General features: G+C 39.4%; 1 protein-coding gene across 1 annotated transcript in view; it reads right to left on the minus strand.

Moving 5' to 3' along the window:
* The window catches only part of MORC3 (MORC family CW-type zinc finger 3), a 37,041-nt gene extending 21,568 nt beyond the window's left edge, over positions 1 to 15,473 (minus strand). Inside the window, exons 1-5 of the mRNA XM_006916751.3 lie at positions 15,316 to 15,473; positions 6,026 to 6,098; positions 3,338 to 3,470; positions 2,236 to 2,450; positions 1,549 to 1,696 (exon numbers count right to left, since the gene is read on the minus strand). Of these exons, the coding sequence (XP_006916813.1) occupies positions 1,549 to 1,696; positions 2,236 to 2,450; positions 3,338 to 3,470; positions 6,026 to 6,098; positions 15,316 to 15,354 (608 nt within the window). The 5' untranslated portion in view covers positions 15,355 to 15,473. The remainder of the gene's footprint in view (positions 1 to 1,548; positions 1,697 to 2,235; positions 2,451 to 3,337; positions 3,471 to 6,025; positions 6,099 to 15,315) is intronic.
* Between the last annotated feature and the right edge of the window lie 929 nt (positions 15,474 to 16,402).

A 16,402-nucleotide genomic window follows, 5' to 3' on the forward strand; every position in this document is an offset into this window, starting at 1 on the left:
AAAAATAATTTTTTTGAAGCAGCTAAATTTTAACTTCACAGCAAGAAAAGCAAGGAGTTACTATTAGTTAACAAAACAAAACAAAACACCTATCTGCGGTAGTGGTGGTGGCGGGAAACAAAAGCAAGAAAAAAATGAAAGAAAAGGAATCTAGGAAAATGCCCCAAACTGAATTCACTCACACATTGCTGGTAAAAAGATCAAATGTCTAGTAGAGCCACTCTGAAAAACATTCTAGTAGTTTCTTAAAAAACTAAACATGTGACTACTATATGAACCATCAATTATACTCTTGGGTCACTTACTGTAGAAAAATGAAGACTATATTCCCACAAAACCTGTACACCAATATTTAGAGCTTTATTTGTAATAGCCAAAAATTATAAACAACCCAGACAGCCTTTAACAGGTGAATGGTTAAACACACTGCTCCAGCCATACAATACAATACTACTTGGCAAGAAAAAGAAAGCAAACTATGAGATATGGAAGAACCTGGCTGAATCTCTAGAGAATTACGTTGAAAGAAAGAGGCCAACCTCCAACACTTTCACACTGTATGATTCCTTTTAGACAACATTCTTGAAATGACGAAATTATAGAAATGGAGAACATGTTAGAGGTTGCCAGGGATTAAGGAGGGAGTGGGTGTGGACGTAGAAGGGCAATTTGAAAATTCTTGTGGTGATAAAAACGTCCTGTATCTGGACTAGTATCAACGTCAATACTGACATCCTAGTGAGTATACTCTAGTTCTGCAAGATGTCACCATCGGGGGAAACTGGGGAAATGGTACGTGAGATTTCTATTATTCTTACGACTGCGCATGAATCTACAATTATCTCAAAATTAAAAGTTTAAATAAAAAAAAACTGGGAGAGGGACACAGAAACAAAAGCAAGAAAAAGAAAAGAAAAGAAAAAGGGAATACGGGAGAATAGAAAAGCAGATTTAAAGTATTTTAAGTTTACCAGTATTTGTGCTTTGTTCCCATGGTTTAACATGTCTTAAGTCTCTCAATATTACAATCATCCTAAATTTTAAAATTTTTATTTGCAAAGGATCTTATCCTCACTATAAATTTACGCAACATAGAAGTCTCACCTATATTACTTTTCTCAACATGTGCTAAATCACGTTAGCTTTAAGTAATGGACCAAATGGACAAAGATCTCTCAACTTGTAGGTTGGGACCTGGCTGGGTTTTTACCTTCTCATTTCTCCGCGCGCGCGTGTGTGTGTGTGTGTATGTATGTGTATTCTGTTGTTGCTGTTGAGGAAGAGATAGGTGGAATAACAAAGAGCAATTGAGTGCTATGAAGACTAAATGGCAGGACTAGGAAATTTATTTTTAGTAATATAAAATTACTGCAAATTGAAGCCAAGTGGCCTCAATAAAATATCCTTGGGAAAAAATAAAAATCATTAACTATGCCACCTTCCAGTGTGTTTTTACTCTGTGTAACAATGGATGAATGTAATAAAATCATTCCTGCAAACGCACTTTACTTCCCAAATGATTAACAACTAGCTGAGGTCTATACTTACCTTCTAAGATTCCAAATGATGATTCTTGTCCCCTTCTTACCCATAATAGCATCCAGTTCTGCTAGTAATTTCTGTTCCGTAGAAAAAAGAGAATGCTCCAGAATTGCAGCAAGGCTTGCTTGTGTTTCCGCTAAGTTAATCATCTGTCGTATATCCTAAGTTAAAGACTCAGACCAACCACATATTTTCTACAATTGAAATATGGAAAACAACTCAAACTTAAACAAGAGCAAAACTATTTAATAAATGATATTCTAAGTTTTATGATTTCAACTGAATAACCTGAAGGATGAAGTATGAGCAAGTTTATCATCTCTAATTGTTTCCAATATTTGAAATGTGTTTCTACAGAAGGTATATTCCTAAAGATCTCTTGCTTTTCATGGTAGAGAAATTTTCAGGCCAGACCGCAAGTCTTATTAGACCACAAGACCGAAGTAAAAAGGAGAGAGCTATGGGGAGCTCAACATAAAATGCAACCAGCTAACGGTAAGGTAAGGCTTTGCATGGTGCAATTCCAACAGAGAAAAGCTTAGCCCCAGATTTGAGCAGAGGCAGTGGACAGGAACGAGCGCTGAGATGGAAGGTGAGACTTAAAGAAAGAATGTGGGGGAGGGCTAAGGTCAGGATGGCCCGCATCGTCTGTGCAGGCCCCGCACAGTTTGCATTTGAAAATCGAGAGGATATGGTGTGTGTTGAACGCCACTATCGGGACGACAACGTGCTCCGCCTTCACGGCTTCCAGGTAGCTCTGCGACAGCAAGCCCACGCTCATGCTCTCCTCGGTTTTGGTGAAAACGATTGCATCTTTACCCAGACGCATAGAACCTGACTTGAAACCATTCCCATACAATCCAACTGGGACATGACCATTCATGGTGACTTTGTCACTGAAGCCAAAGCTAAAAAGAAAAGCAAAATTTAAAGAAGTAAGTATGTATGATGTTCATGTTTTTAACTCAAACACCGTAATATGGAAAAAGCCTGGGTTTGTATGTTGGCCTCATCCTTCCCACATGTATAATCTTGGGCAAATTATCTTTTAATCTGCCTTGATGTGTTTCCCCATCTCTGAAATGAAGGAAACCAAGTGTAAACTATAGGGGTACTTAAGGACTACATAAGCTAAAACAGGAGCTCATTGCCTGGCACATCCTGGCTAAGCCGTTGAGTTATTATTTGGGGCCCAGGACCTTGAGATTTCTTTCACTCCATGAAATCTCTTCCTCTATGTATGTATGATTCTCCTGTTTTCAGCAAGCCTGCTGTAGTATGATCACTGATGGGGTCATGCTGACTTGTGGGCAGCATGAGGAATATTTGACGAAGAGTAGAAAGGCTTCTGCTGCAAAATTCATCCTCTACCTTGTACCTGGTCCTATGTATCTTAGTTTCCATGTTAGGCACATCTGGCTTCATAATGACATCCTACTGTGCGACTCTAGAGCCCAAAGCCTTATGACTATTTTATGCTGCTTCCTCATCCTCTGAATCTTTTAAAAATTACCACCCCCAAAGTAGTAAGTTTTATTGGAAATACCAGTTAAAACTAATTTACACTAAAGTATAAATAACTGATATCAATGCGCTACGCTTCTATAAAAGAATGATGGAATTTCAGATAAGTCAGACATGGGGAGGGAGTGATGGGAAAAATGGTAGGGACTGCCCAATAGGTAGAAAATGATGGACGATTTAGAGAACAGAACACACTGTAGGTGTAGCATTTCATGTTTAAAAAATAAAAACTATGGGCAATAAGTATGACACATGAAACCCTTTTACATACCTTAGCATTTTATGTAATTTATCTGAATTCATGCCATTCCCATTATCGGTGAAGGTCAAGCATATCTGCTTATTTATCACTGTTTTGTCAATCCAAAGCTGTTTAGCATTCACATCAGGATCATATGCATTATCTAAGAAGCAAAAGTTTTGAGAAATTTTCGGTTTGCATTTTAAAGAAAGCAATTAGTTCAGAACAATCCTTTAACAATCAACACAATAACATTTTAAGGAAATTGAAAAAGTTGAAATGTTTAAGAATTCCTAAGATTTGAAAACATTTGAAAAGCTAACTGTATCCTGCTATATATCGCTCACTGACAATTCAGAATTAACTCTTTCCAAAGCCCTCCATTCATTACATAACAAGCAAAGACTGATACTCACTACACTGAAACAGCGTAAAAGCAGGAAGATCACTGCACTACAGATATAATCAAGACAAGGTCTTCTGCCCAAAGAACTAGCCTGGTTACCATAAGAGAAACGAAGAGCTGCGTGTCATGGAAGGAACACAATGCGGTTAATGAATAAATGAGACAGCAGTATCGTGTTCTGCTAAGCTACATACATAGATGGAAGTTTACTTTCCACAAAGTTCTTCAAATTGTGCCCCTTTTCAACTGTTAAAGAGAAGACCAGAGGCCCCAAATGGTGTCACTTGGGCTAATAAAAGTCCATGACGCCAAGCCTAGCTTTTAATACGGATTTTGAACTAACTAAAGTTGTAACCTCTCAAATGTTATCTGAATTAACCTTAACCAGTCTGGAATTTCTGGTCAAGCACCTGTAGCAAGGTCATCAATGTGTCACATAGGCCCTCTCCATCCCCTAAAGAGAAAGAAGAGGCAACGCAACCTTTAAGGTAAAAACCTTTCTTCCCCTTCTTTTCCTCCCCCAAAAGATGTCCCCAAAATAATCCTTTCTTTTCTTTCACTAATAGCTCCCCTGTCCCAACCTTCTTCCTACAAAATCCTTCCATTTTGTACAACTCCTCTGAATGCCCTCCTAGTTGCTAGATGGGATGCTGCCCCATTCATGAGTTGCTTAATTAAACCGAATTAGATCTTCGAATTTACTGGGCTGAATTTAACACAATCTAACCAGTTTCTGGCAGTTTTTATACTTCTATGATCTCTGTATACCTCCCCGTATAACACCCTTGGTTTAGCATCCATGTTCCTCTCCGAATAGCCAAGTACAAAAGAATATATCAAAGAAAAATGAAAAAATGTCAACAGTAGCAGTAATAAAATAAACCTGTGAACTATCTAAGATCCATTTGAATATCCCTAACTAACCAAAACTACTTTTTGAGGTATATTTTTAAGTGTTCATTATAACATAAATAATGGTTCTCAAATTATCCTTCCCTAAGGCAGGCTACAATTAAAATCAAATAATCTTTTTCTAATCAACCACTTCAGGAAAGGCAGTGTTTCATTAAAAACTTAAAATCTGATACCCCACAAAGAATAATACCATGACTGTCGGCTGCTCTAAGCGAAAGCGAAAGTTAGAGAATCAGCGTCCGTGAACGAACACTCCCGGCTGGGCAGCTCCTCTCGGGTGCAGTAAAACAAGAACGACTGAGCATGGCTGCCGTGCAGCAGCGTATCCACTCCTGGGTTTTCAAAACCACCCGAGTCTGTGGCCATGCCACCCTGAACGTGCCCACTCTCGTCTGATCTCGGAGGCTAAGCAGGTCGGGCCTGGTTAGTGCTTGGATGAGAGACTACCTAGGAAGACCAGGTGCTGCAGGCGTTAAAAAAAAAAACACCAGAACAGCAAATGTCAGCTGGGAAACTTTGGAAAAGAAGGGTGCTCGAAGGTTCCTTCTTTTCTTTTTCATCTAAGATAGAACCCTTCCTTGATAAATAATCTCAATTATATCTAAGAATTCCTAAGAATATAATTGTCCTTTATTATCTGTTTCTCAAACACATGCTTAAATTAAAATTCGCGTGCATGAATTTTCCCAAGGAAAAAATCATGACCCATAATGTACATCTGATCACAACCTTGCCTCTTTTCTCATGTTCATTAAAATATTACTAAAATACAATCTTGTATCCTGATTATTCTATTGGAGGAAGCAAGAATTTATTATCACAAATCTAACATAACATTAATCCTACTTATTAACACCAGAAAAATAAGTGCACTCTATATTATACATATTTCCCAACTATTAAAAACATAATTCTCATTTTTTGCAATAGACCTGTTTCTTACGTAATCAGAATAAAAATATTTTCAACAAACGTTTTATGAACTTAGCAAATTAAAATACTTGCCAGTAGTATAGAGAGGGTTGAGCAATAATTAATTTGACATCCAAAGTCGTTATGCTAGGTAACCTTTACCTAAAATGTTATCATTTAAGATAACATTTAGTTATTTATTTATTTTTGAATTTATTTTTTATGGTGACATTGGTTAATGAAATCCAGTAAGTTTCAGCTGTACACTTTAACGGTAAGACACACATATATATTTACACTGTTTACCTCCCATAGCTAGATTTGTCACCACATATTGACCCCCTTTACCCCATCTACCCCATCTACCTCCCCCTTCCCCCACCATTTATTTTTTTTAAAGCACATTTACATACTATTTTTCAATGAAAAGTTTTAAAATTTCAATTGCGAGCAACAGATCACATATGAATGTCAATTCTACATACCTATTAATTCAGCAACAGCACTGAATGGCCAAGTGTGACTAGTAGAATTTGTATGTAAAAACTTCGGGCAAAGCTGAAACAAACCAATGATTTATGTAAATTAATTCAGGTCTTAGGTTTAAGAACAGAAACTGAGAAGAGAAAAATTCTTAGGGGTTCTGAATTAAATTACAGTGGGCAGGAGAGTGAAAGTAGTTAACCAATTAATAGCTGTGGACCAACTAAAAATAGAGTGCTCACATTCCTGAGTGCTTCCTGGAGCTTTGAATGAACTACTGTAACGACCACCAGACTCCACAGCATCCCGACAATGCAGGAACTTTCAGGACTGTTTCCCACACCAATCCAAAGTGGTAAACCTCTTCCTTACTGGCTGTGCACCTATCCTAGGACAGCCCCTGCTTCACCTTTCCCCACTACTCCTTTATCTGCAACCGATATAAATTCTTTCAAAGCAATTTACATCTGTCTTCCCCAAAACATAATGTATGAAAGTGCCCGTCGATTCCAGGACTGTGGCCGTGCCTGTCTCTTCCACCTGGCCCTGCTGCTGGTGGTTTAGACTGCATGCCCCTAGATCTGGTCCTTTTCTGGCTAGCATTTGCCTCAATAAACCCTTTCTTTCAGAAAAGCTATCGGCCATGAAAGTTTCTTCTGTTTTTGTTTAACAAAACCAATATAATTTTCTGTCCTTGTGTCAAACAACACTGAGACCAACTAAAAATAACTTAGCTGCTTCTTTCAGGACATATCTGGAAGATACAACAACATAAGATAAGATTCCTGGAAGATAAAGCTTTCAGTCAACTAAATGGTTTACTCATCAAGACTAGTTTTGAAACCCCTCCCTGCCTCTTATATACACCAAAACCATGATGTCATAAATTGTCCAATCCATTACCAACCTTGCAAGACCTACTTCAAAATTACCCAGCCAAGACTCTAAAATCTTGTATCATTTCCTAATCTCCCTACTGTGAGACACAACTAATACTTTGTGTTTTCTCCTTAGTGCATTAGGTTTAATAAACTTTGCTTATTAATCAACAAGCGTTTCTGGTGGTCTCTGGAAAATCAATATTTGACACCATTATATTATTTACTCCGAGTTCATTATAGTTGAACTTGTAGCAGTAAAGTAGAATACATCTATAAACCCTTTAAACAACATCGAATAATAGTTTAAATACCACAAACCTTGATTTCAAAGGATTTTATGTTTGATGCTATTCACAGTAACACAGTATGAAAGAATATGCCAATCAACCTCATGGTACAGGGAATTGCTAACCTCCTGAGTTAATGTAAATATTAAAGGAATAAACATACAAATGGTTTAAAAGGCCAACGCTTGAAAATTTCAATATGCAGAGAATATCCATGCAATGAAGACTTTTTGCTTTAATTTAGGGCAGATTCTCTCATATAAAGAAAAGTGAGGCACTTTAAGTGTTTCATATGAAGGGAGCCCTAGAAATGTGATTACAAACTGATAGCCGCGGTTGTAGTGCTCAGATGCTACCACAAGGTGTCAGAGAGAGCTCTACTTTCCTCTGTCCACACTTAATTTCAGACAATCCCCAAGCACTGGTTCACATCAGGATACATGAAGTACAAACGTGAGAAACAGTACTCTAGAATCGTCTTCCAACTTGGACTTTTCTACGGCAGGTATCACGTAATATGGCACAGATTTGTGTAATGTGGAGTATAAGTAATTCAAACTTTCTAAAGCATACATCACAAAGACTTTTTAATGAAAATCAATTTCCAGATTTTCATCTTGCACAAGAAGCCTATTTTCTAACTAAGTTACCTGAGTATGTGCCAGCAGGAAGATCGTCCTGTCCCAGCTCCCCCCTCTGCACAGCTGACATCCCACCATTCATTTTTTAAAAAGGCGTACCCCTCACCCTTTCTAAATCTTAGTATGGGGCATGGCCTTGGGGTATAAAACCCCTAGCCACCAAAGGAGACAATGATTATTCAATCGACTGCCATAAACCCTCAATATTTCTGTCTCTTTATGCATTTCTGTCAAGTGTGAAATCTGTCAGGTTAGAAGCGGGGCATTTTGATCCACACTGCAAAACTTTGATTTTAGAAGTATGGCAGAGTGCAGTGGTAGGAATGTCAATTTTCATGGCATACAGAGACTCCAAATTGAAACAAGATAAATTGTTCTTAAGAGTCCCAGGAGAGAAAAGCAAAGAAGGCACCCACTGGTAAGAAACAATGAATGCTCAACAGTGGCTGTTCATGTAAACATAAGTAATTATTTCCAACTATTCTTAAAAACAACCTCTAGAACATGTCATTAACTGTAGAGAAACCACTTTTGAGCAGCCAAAGCAGCAGTGTAATACACACACTCACACACACACCTAGACAGATGATGGTCTATGAGGTATATTTAACAAGGTGTGTGATCCTAGGCAAGAAACAGCCTCTGTGCCTCAAATTTTGTCATCTGTAAAAACGAAGATAATAGTATCAGCTTACAGGGTTAAGAGAATTAACTAACTTAATATTTGTGAATGCTTAGAACACCTGGAACATAAACCTTGTAAGTGTGTATTAAAAAAAAAAGTATCCCTTTGAAGGCACAAGTAAACTCATATGAAAATAAAAATAAGGAAAATCCTCAAGGACCTCAAATAAAGAAGGAATTAAAAACAAAAATAAGATGTGAAGGTGGGATGCACTTGGAATCTGAGTGGCGTGCTTAACTAGAATGCAAAGATTTCAGCTTTAAGGGTGTGACTCCGGAATAGATTTGGCAGAAGAGAAGCCCGCACTGGGAAGTAACTGCGTCCTCATTCCTTCAATAAAAAGAGACAGGAAGAAGGGAAGTCTGCCTTGTCTGTTTTGATCTGGATTCTACGTTAAAAAAAAAAAAAGTATAATGTGAAATTCTGTAAAAAGAGGCATGCCCTCACTTGAGTTAGTTTCAATTTACATAACCTGTAGAACCACTGTGGATACAGCCTCAACCAGACAGTGTAGGATTCTCCTGGGTCATTATTTGGGGAATGAATATATGAGTAAACCATCTAAAATAACATTTAAGGAAAAAATCCACCAGGAGAAAATGTTAGCAGACAAGATGCAGCAGTATTAGACACGCCATCCCCAAAATAACATTAGGTAAAAGAAATATCACCCTATAAAATAGGTATCCCTTTAAATAACTAGACATTTAAAAATAATGTCCAAAAAGTTCACATACACAAATGAGATGCTAGGTAGATCACACAGATTTAAGAATCAAGTCACAAATTTTAAATATAAAACTTTTTAAACATGGAAGCCTGCTTTGTCCTGAATCCACTCACTCTACAGTGGCGGGGAAAAAGGCATAAACCCAGAAGAACAAAAAGAATCGATGAATAATAGTAAACTAAAGTCAGTAGTTTGGAAACCGGAAAACAGAGACTAGCGATAACTGAATAGCCTGGAAAGAGCTCAATCTGAAGTCTGCAGGAGATGGGAAACCCAACAAGAAGCTGGCCAGGAACCTCGACCAAACCCAGAAGGGCTTAGGAATTAGACTTTGATACCTTGGAATGAAAGGTACTAGAGACTGTATGAAAACAAGACAGGTAGAAAGTTTTTAAAAGTAATTGACATTCCATGAGATCCTTCTTTCACCCTGAGCAACCCTGCCTGCGACTACCCTAAGGCAACCCCCGTAAGACTGGAGGTGTGTCCTCTGAAGAAACCGATGACAGCAGGCTCAGCCACAACTGAAAACAGATGGGTAAAGAGCCAGTCAGCAAACAGCCCAGAAATAAACCCTCTCGTATATGGTCGAATTATTTCCCAAAAGGGAGTAATGACCATTCGATAGGGGAAAAGACAAATCTTTTTCAACAAAGAGAGCTGGGAAAGCTTGATATCCATATGCAAAAGAATCAAGCTGTACCTTTACCTTACACCATATACCAAAATTAACTCAATGAATGAAAGACCTAAACTTAAGAGCTGAAACTCAAAACTCAGAAGAAAGCATAGGGGAAAGTTTCATGACACTGGATTTGGCAATAATTAACACCAAAAGAACAGGAAACAAGTGAAAAAAATAAATTGGACTGTATCAAAATTAAAAACTTCCGTACATCGAAGGACAAAATCAACAATGAAAAGCAACCTACAGAATAGGAGAAAACATCTGCATATCAAGTATCTAATAAGAGGTTTAAATCAGAATATATAAAGAACTACTACTCAACAATAAAAAAACTAAAAACTCAATTTAAAAAACGGACAAAGGAGCAGCTACTTCTCCAGATGGTGTGTAAATGACCACTAAGCACATGAAAAGATGCTCACATCATTAATCATTAGGGAAATGCAAATCGAAACCACAATGAGGTATCACCTCATACTCATCAGAATGGCTCTTATCAAAAACTAAAAAAATAAATGAATCCACTTCACAAACACAACAGTACCAGAAAATAGCACGGTTGGGGAGAATGTGGAGAAAAGGAACTTCTGTGCACTCTTAGGCAACCATAGTATGGTGCAGCTTCTGGGAGTTCCTCAAAAAGTTAAATACAGAATTACTATATATAATCCAGCAATTCTACTTCTGAGTATATACTGAAAAGTACAGAAAGCAGGGTCTTGAGGAGATATTTGTATGTTCCTAGCAGCTTTACTCGCAATAGTGGAAAGGTGTAAGCAAACCAACCATTCATCGATGAAAGAACAAAATGTGGTATATTTATACAACGGAATACTATTCAGCCTTTAAAAAGGAAATTCTGACACATGCTAAAACATGGATGAACCCTGACAACATTATGCTAAGTGGAATAAGCCAGTCACAAAAAGACAAATACTGTGATTCCATTTATATCGGGAAAAGGGAACAGAGAGTTATTTTTTGATGGGTAGTTTTAGTTTTGCAAGATGAAGAATTTTGAACATTGGCTGCACAACAATGTGAATGTACTTAACACTACTGAACCGTAAACTTAGAAACAGTTAAGATGGTAAGTTTTATGCTATGCGTATTTTACTGTAAAAAGATAGTCAGCAAACTGAATAGTGTGATGCTCTTTTCTCTCTCCTCCTGCTGAGCTTCCAGAAGAGCGAGCAGCCAGGAGCTGGGGACCAGATGTAGAGTTCCTCTCTGGAAAATGGAATGATTTCTAAAAGTTCTATTTGGTTCTTTTACAATTGTGCTTTCTGGATAGCATCTTATTTTTGTTATTCTCACTTTTAAAACTTAAAACAATTTTTTTGTTATTTTAAACATACTTATTTTATGGTCTAATACTTCTATTCTTTAATGTCTACAGATACTGACATAGGGTGCCCCCAATGAAATAGTGGGCTCCTTCCTATTTGATTACCCAACACTGAGTGATCCACCAAAGGACTAGCTCTAACAAGATATAAAATTTTCCAGTCAGCTTTTAGTGTCTCACTTGGAAATGCAAGCAGAAGGCTAATCATCTCCAGGCAGTCAAGAATGTGTAAAATTAGAAATTAAAAACACCACATATTTAAAAAAAAGAAAGAAAATAGAAGCAGTGCAGAGTAAAAGAAAAACTATGACTAATATGCCCAGTGATAAGAACAAATATTTTGTCAGAGAGATTTTAAAGACAATCAGAATAAGACAGTGTTTATATTAAATGTGTGGTAAGAAAAAGGTAGGAGATCAAATGGAAGAAGTCTCCCAGAAAGGAAAGAGAAAACAATGAGAAGGAATACGAGACACAAAAAAAGAACTGTAAAATAGAGGAAAGAAATGTGTTAAACAGATGAGAAAATGTCCCAGATATTAAGGACTCAAGTTTCTAGCCGAAGTGCCCATCACAATGCAGAGGACTCTGTTAACAATAAAACACGTCTTTAGAATTTTGAGAGAAATCATTTCTAATCTAGAACTACAAACCCAGCCAAACCATACATCAAGAGTGAGCAATGGTACCAAAAACATATTTCCAATAAATGATATGAAAAAATTTTCTTCCCATGTACTTGTTCTTAGGAAGTTACGCCTGCTTTTAGAAGGATGGATGGGCTCCACCACCACCATCAGAAACAAAAATAGCAAATACTTACTGTGCTTACAGCATACACATGCCCTTTATATGTATTTGCTGGTTTAATTTTTTTTATTATGGTGACATTGGTTAATGAAATTCACTAAGTTTCAGGTGTACAATTTATCAGTAAGGCACATGCCTTATATATATATTGCATTGTGTGTTCACCGCCCATAGTTAGATTTCTTTCTGTCACCACATATTTGACCCGCTTTACCCCGTCTACCTCCCCTCTCTCCCCACCCTCTGGTAACCGCTAGTCTACTGTCCATGTCCATGAGTCTCTGTTTGTCCTGTTTGTTTGTTGTTTTTAGGTTTATATTCCACATGTAAGCGATATCATGTGATTTTCAACTTTTTCTGTCTGGCTTATTTTGCTTAGCGTGATTATCTCAAGGTCCATCCACACTGTCACCAATGGCAGTTTTCATCTCTTCTTATGGCTGAGTAATATTCCACTGTATATATGTACCACCTGTTTGATTTTTAAAACAACCAACCCTTTGAGGTGGGTAAGATTATTTTCCCCATACTCAGACTGGGCTCTCAGGCAGAGAGAGGTTAAGTAAGTTGCCTAAGGTCACATATCCAGTGGTGAGTCAGGATCTGAACCCAGGAAGGTGAGCTCCTGAGCCCGTGCTCTCAGTCACTAAGCTACTGTGCTTGCCAAGGGAGAAAACCTCAAAATAGGAACACGTGGGATGGAGACACAACAAAAAGAGGAAGGAGATTTCCAGAAAAAATGATAAAGTGAAGTTCCCAAATCACAACTAAATAAAACTGACAAATATTGGGTGTGTGTGCTTGAACACATCTGGAAAAGATTTTCCAGTTCTCTGAAAGTTTGGATTAAATAGTGATCAATCAGTACAGAGAAAAACTAAGCAAACAAGCAAACAAAATACAATAACCTCAAGGAAAGCAAAAAGCTGTACAGCAAAAAAAAAAACAAAAAAAAACCACATACACATACACAATCATAGCTCTGGCTCATTTGTGAATAATGCTGAGTAATAAATCATAGTTATTCAAAACAACAAAAAAGAGAGAAGCATTAGAAGGATGGGAGAGGGCGAAAAGAGTGTTCATGTGTCAACTAAATCCACAGCAGGATTTCTAGAAAACAAAATGGCACCAGCATTTTACTTAGAAGTATGGAGGCAAAAAGCAAATGTTTAAATAAGTTTTTGTCACTCCTCATTCCATTCCCAGATCTCCCAACTAAGTGATTTTTTAAAATTTGCATACATTATGGCTTACCCATTGTGCCTTAGGTTTTAGACTTTTGACAAATGCCCTGAGCTCATTAATTCCTAGACCTTTTCTTAGTGCAAGCATTTGAAAGCAATATGCAACTGACTGAGCATGGCTATAGTCCAATGAAACTTATGTATGGAAACTAAAATGTCTATTTCACATAATTTTTGTATGTTACATATTCTTTAATTTCTTCTAACCATTTATGAATAATTCTTAGCTCATGGGCTACACCAAAAAAAAAAACCCAAAAAACAGGTGGCAGGCTGGATTTGGCCCATGAGCTGACTTTGCCAATTTCTGTCCTAAACCAAAGAGATCGGTGGTGATACAGTCCAGAAGCTGCAGATGGGAGATTTTGGTCAATGAGGTTCCAAACAGCCCATGTTACCCACAAAAGATGTAGCACATGGACAGCTGCTTCACCCAGAAGGCCAACTGACAATGCCAGTCTCTTAAAAACTGTTTTGAATTCTGTCTTTGCTCCCTTTCTCATCTGAGGAAACAGAAACTGAAACAGAAACATGGGCGGGGACGAGAAGAGAATCCAAGTGCAGACACCAGGAAAGAAACGGCTCACTCCTTTCTCCACCACAGGTTTCTGGGACAGAATGTGGGAGTGGGGCAGGACAAATAACTGAATAAGAGTTTAAACTAGATGAGGTCAGATTTTACAATACCTAAGGCTAACTGGCAAGCATTAAAGGCTGCCCAGATTCACCCGGGTATGGGGAAGAACTAGCAAATGTTTAACGACAGTAGTAAGAAACAACAAAGTTGCTCTCTATAGTCAAACGACTAAATGCTACTTCATTCAATAAACCAGGTATGTAACTAAAGAATACGTAAAGAACGCTTAAAAATCAATGAAGATTCCCACCAAAATAAAAACAGAAAAATGGGCAAAGGATATGAATAGTCACTTTTTTTTTTTTTTACCAACACCGAAAAACCAAAGAGTGAATGTGAAAAACTTTCAACTTCACAAGCAGTCAAGGAAATGCAAAGTAAACCCAGAGACCATTTCGCACTGATCAGGAAAAATGTCCTACCAGGTGTTAGTAAGAAACTGGCTAAATGAATGAAAGTCGCAGGGCAATGCATCATTTCAAAAGTAACGGTATTACCATTCGAATGTTAAATTCAAAGATACTGCAGTAGCCATTCTTTTGCAAGAGTCTACATCTTCGAGGGGAAGTACATTTTTTCATAGCTAACTCCACTGACTTTTTTTAAGATAACCAGATAGGAAAGCCACGCCCACATTTTAAGATGTGCAATTTTAACTCATACTGTGTGACAGCTCCCTACGATTTAAGACTCGTAGATTTAAGAAATGCTGAAGGATTTCCAAGAACCCAAGAGACACGACGAAGGGACTAGAGGGGAAACAAACATAAGTCGGTGACATAGTGATTCGGGCCCAAGGGCTTAAGTAGAAGGAAGCGGCAGGAATTTAAATGAATCAAGAAGATGCGTCCGGGCTCGCTTCGCCCCGTCCTGCTGCCGGGAGGTCAAGGCCGCGGGCAATTCTGGCCGCAGACTGCCGCTCCCTCCCCCTCCGGAGCGCCCCGTGGGCCCACGGGCTGGGAAGGGTCAGGGGCCCTGCGGTCCGAAAGGATGGTGAGTCGGCCGCCGAGGCCTCGCCCTCGGACGACAGCTGCGAGACAGCCAAAAGGGAGCCAGGAGGAGGGGCCGCGGCCCGGCCCACCCTGAGGCTGCAGGGGCAAAACAGAAACCTATCGCGGAAGAAACGGAACGCAGCCCGAACGGCGCGGCCCGGCCCGGCCCTGCCCGCCGCCGAGTCGCTCCACCGACCGGAGCGAGATCGCTGCCCCCTCCGCCGACCCCACCGTGGCCCCAGCCGCCGGCCGACAAGTCGCCACCGCCTACTGCCGGCCCCCCCTCGCCAGCCCGCCTGCCCGCCCTCCTGGGACACGGCCCGCTCCACCCCTCACGGCTGCTCACCGCGCTGAGGCGGATCCCGCTGGGTGGCTGCGCCGCCATCTTGAGCGAGTTACAAAGCCAGGACCGGCCTCCGCCGCAACCCGACTGGGAGGCGGCGGGTAGATAGCTGAGTCCCGCTATGCCCGCCCACTTCCGGGGCGGGGCGCGCGGCGGCCCCCGCCCACTCACTTCCGCCCCCAGGCTCCGTCGAATTGCGAGTGTGGGAAAGGCAAATTGCCCGAAGGATTAAGGCGCGCAGAGCTGGAGACCTGGGCTCAGCGCGCGGGGCCGGGCTGGGTAGGGCGCATGCGTGAGGCGCGGCGGGCGCGTGTGGGTCGCTGCCCAACTGGTCCTTGAGGTGTGAGGGTCCCGAGTTTGAAGCCTGGCGCTGCGTGCGCTGGTGGCCCAGAAAAGATCCACTCGTGGCGCTGGTTGTGAATTGCACTAAGGAAAGGCTATAGAAGTCAGTCTAGGGCTGTTATATATTGCAGGTAAGGAAAGGATAGAAAGGGTTTTAAAAATATCCATTGCGCTTTTATGATTGTAAAATTTTTTTAAAAAATCATATAATACAGAAATATAAAATATAAAATTTTTCTCCATTTCCTTCACCAGAACAAGTAAACAATTTGGTGTACCTTACTCCAGATTTACTATATATTGAATATTATTTACAGCATTGTGCTAACCTTACAGATTCTTGTGCAACTTGTGTTTTCATTTTATCTAATTATTTCAACTTGAGGCTTCTATGTGCTCATTCTTGAATTAATGAATAAATAAATGAATGAGGAAATGTTAAAAAAAAAAGTTTGTCACCCTTGATACAGACCACTGGGTAAATGACATAATGTGACTCATATAAGAAGTGCTAGTTAATCCCATTTGAAATGCTCTGTTATCAGTAATTTCTCAGGTTTCCTCCAGCTTTAAGATTGTACCAGGCTCTTTAATCAGCTGTTTATTGAGCGCCTCTTCGTACTGGTAAAGTGAGGGTACTAAGTATCCAGTGGTGAGCAAAATAGAGAAACTCTGCTCTTGTGGAATTTGATTTCAAGGTTGTGTTTATTAAATAAGGTGTGGCCCGTTAGTGACTTGTGAAATCCAT

The sequence above is a fragment of the Pteropus alecto genome, unplaced genomic scaffold, assembly GCF_000325575.1.
Source record: "Pteropus alecto unplaced genomic scaffold, ASM32557v1 scaffold97, whole genome shotgun sequence".
Lineage (NCBI taxonomy): Eukaryota > Metazoa > Chordata > Mammalia > Chiroptera > Pteropodidae > Pteropus > Pteropus alecto.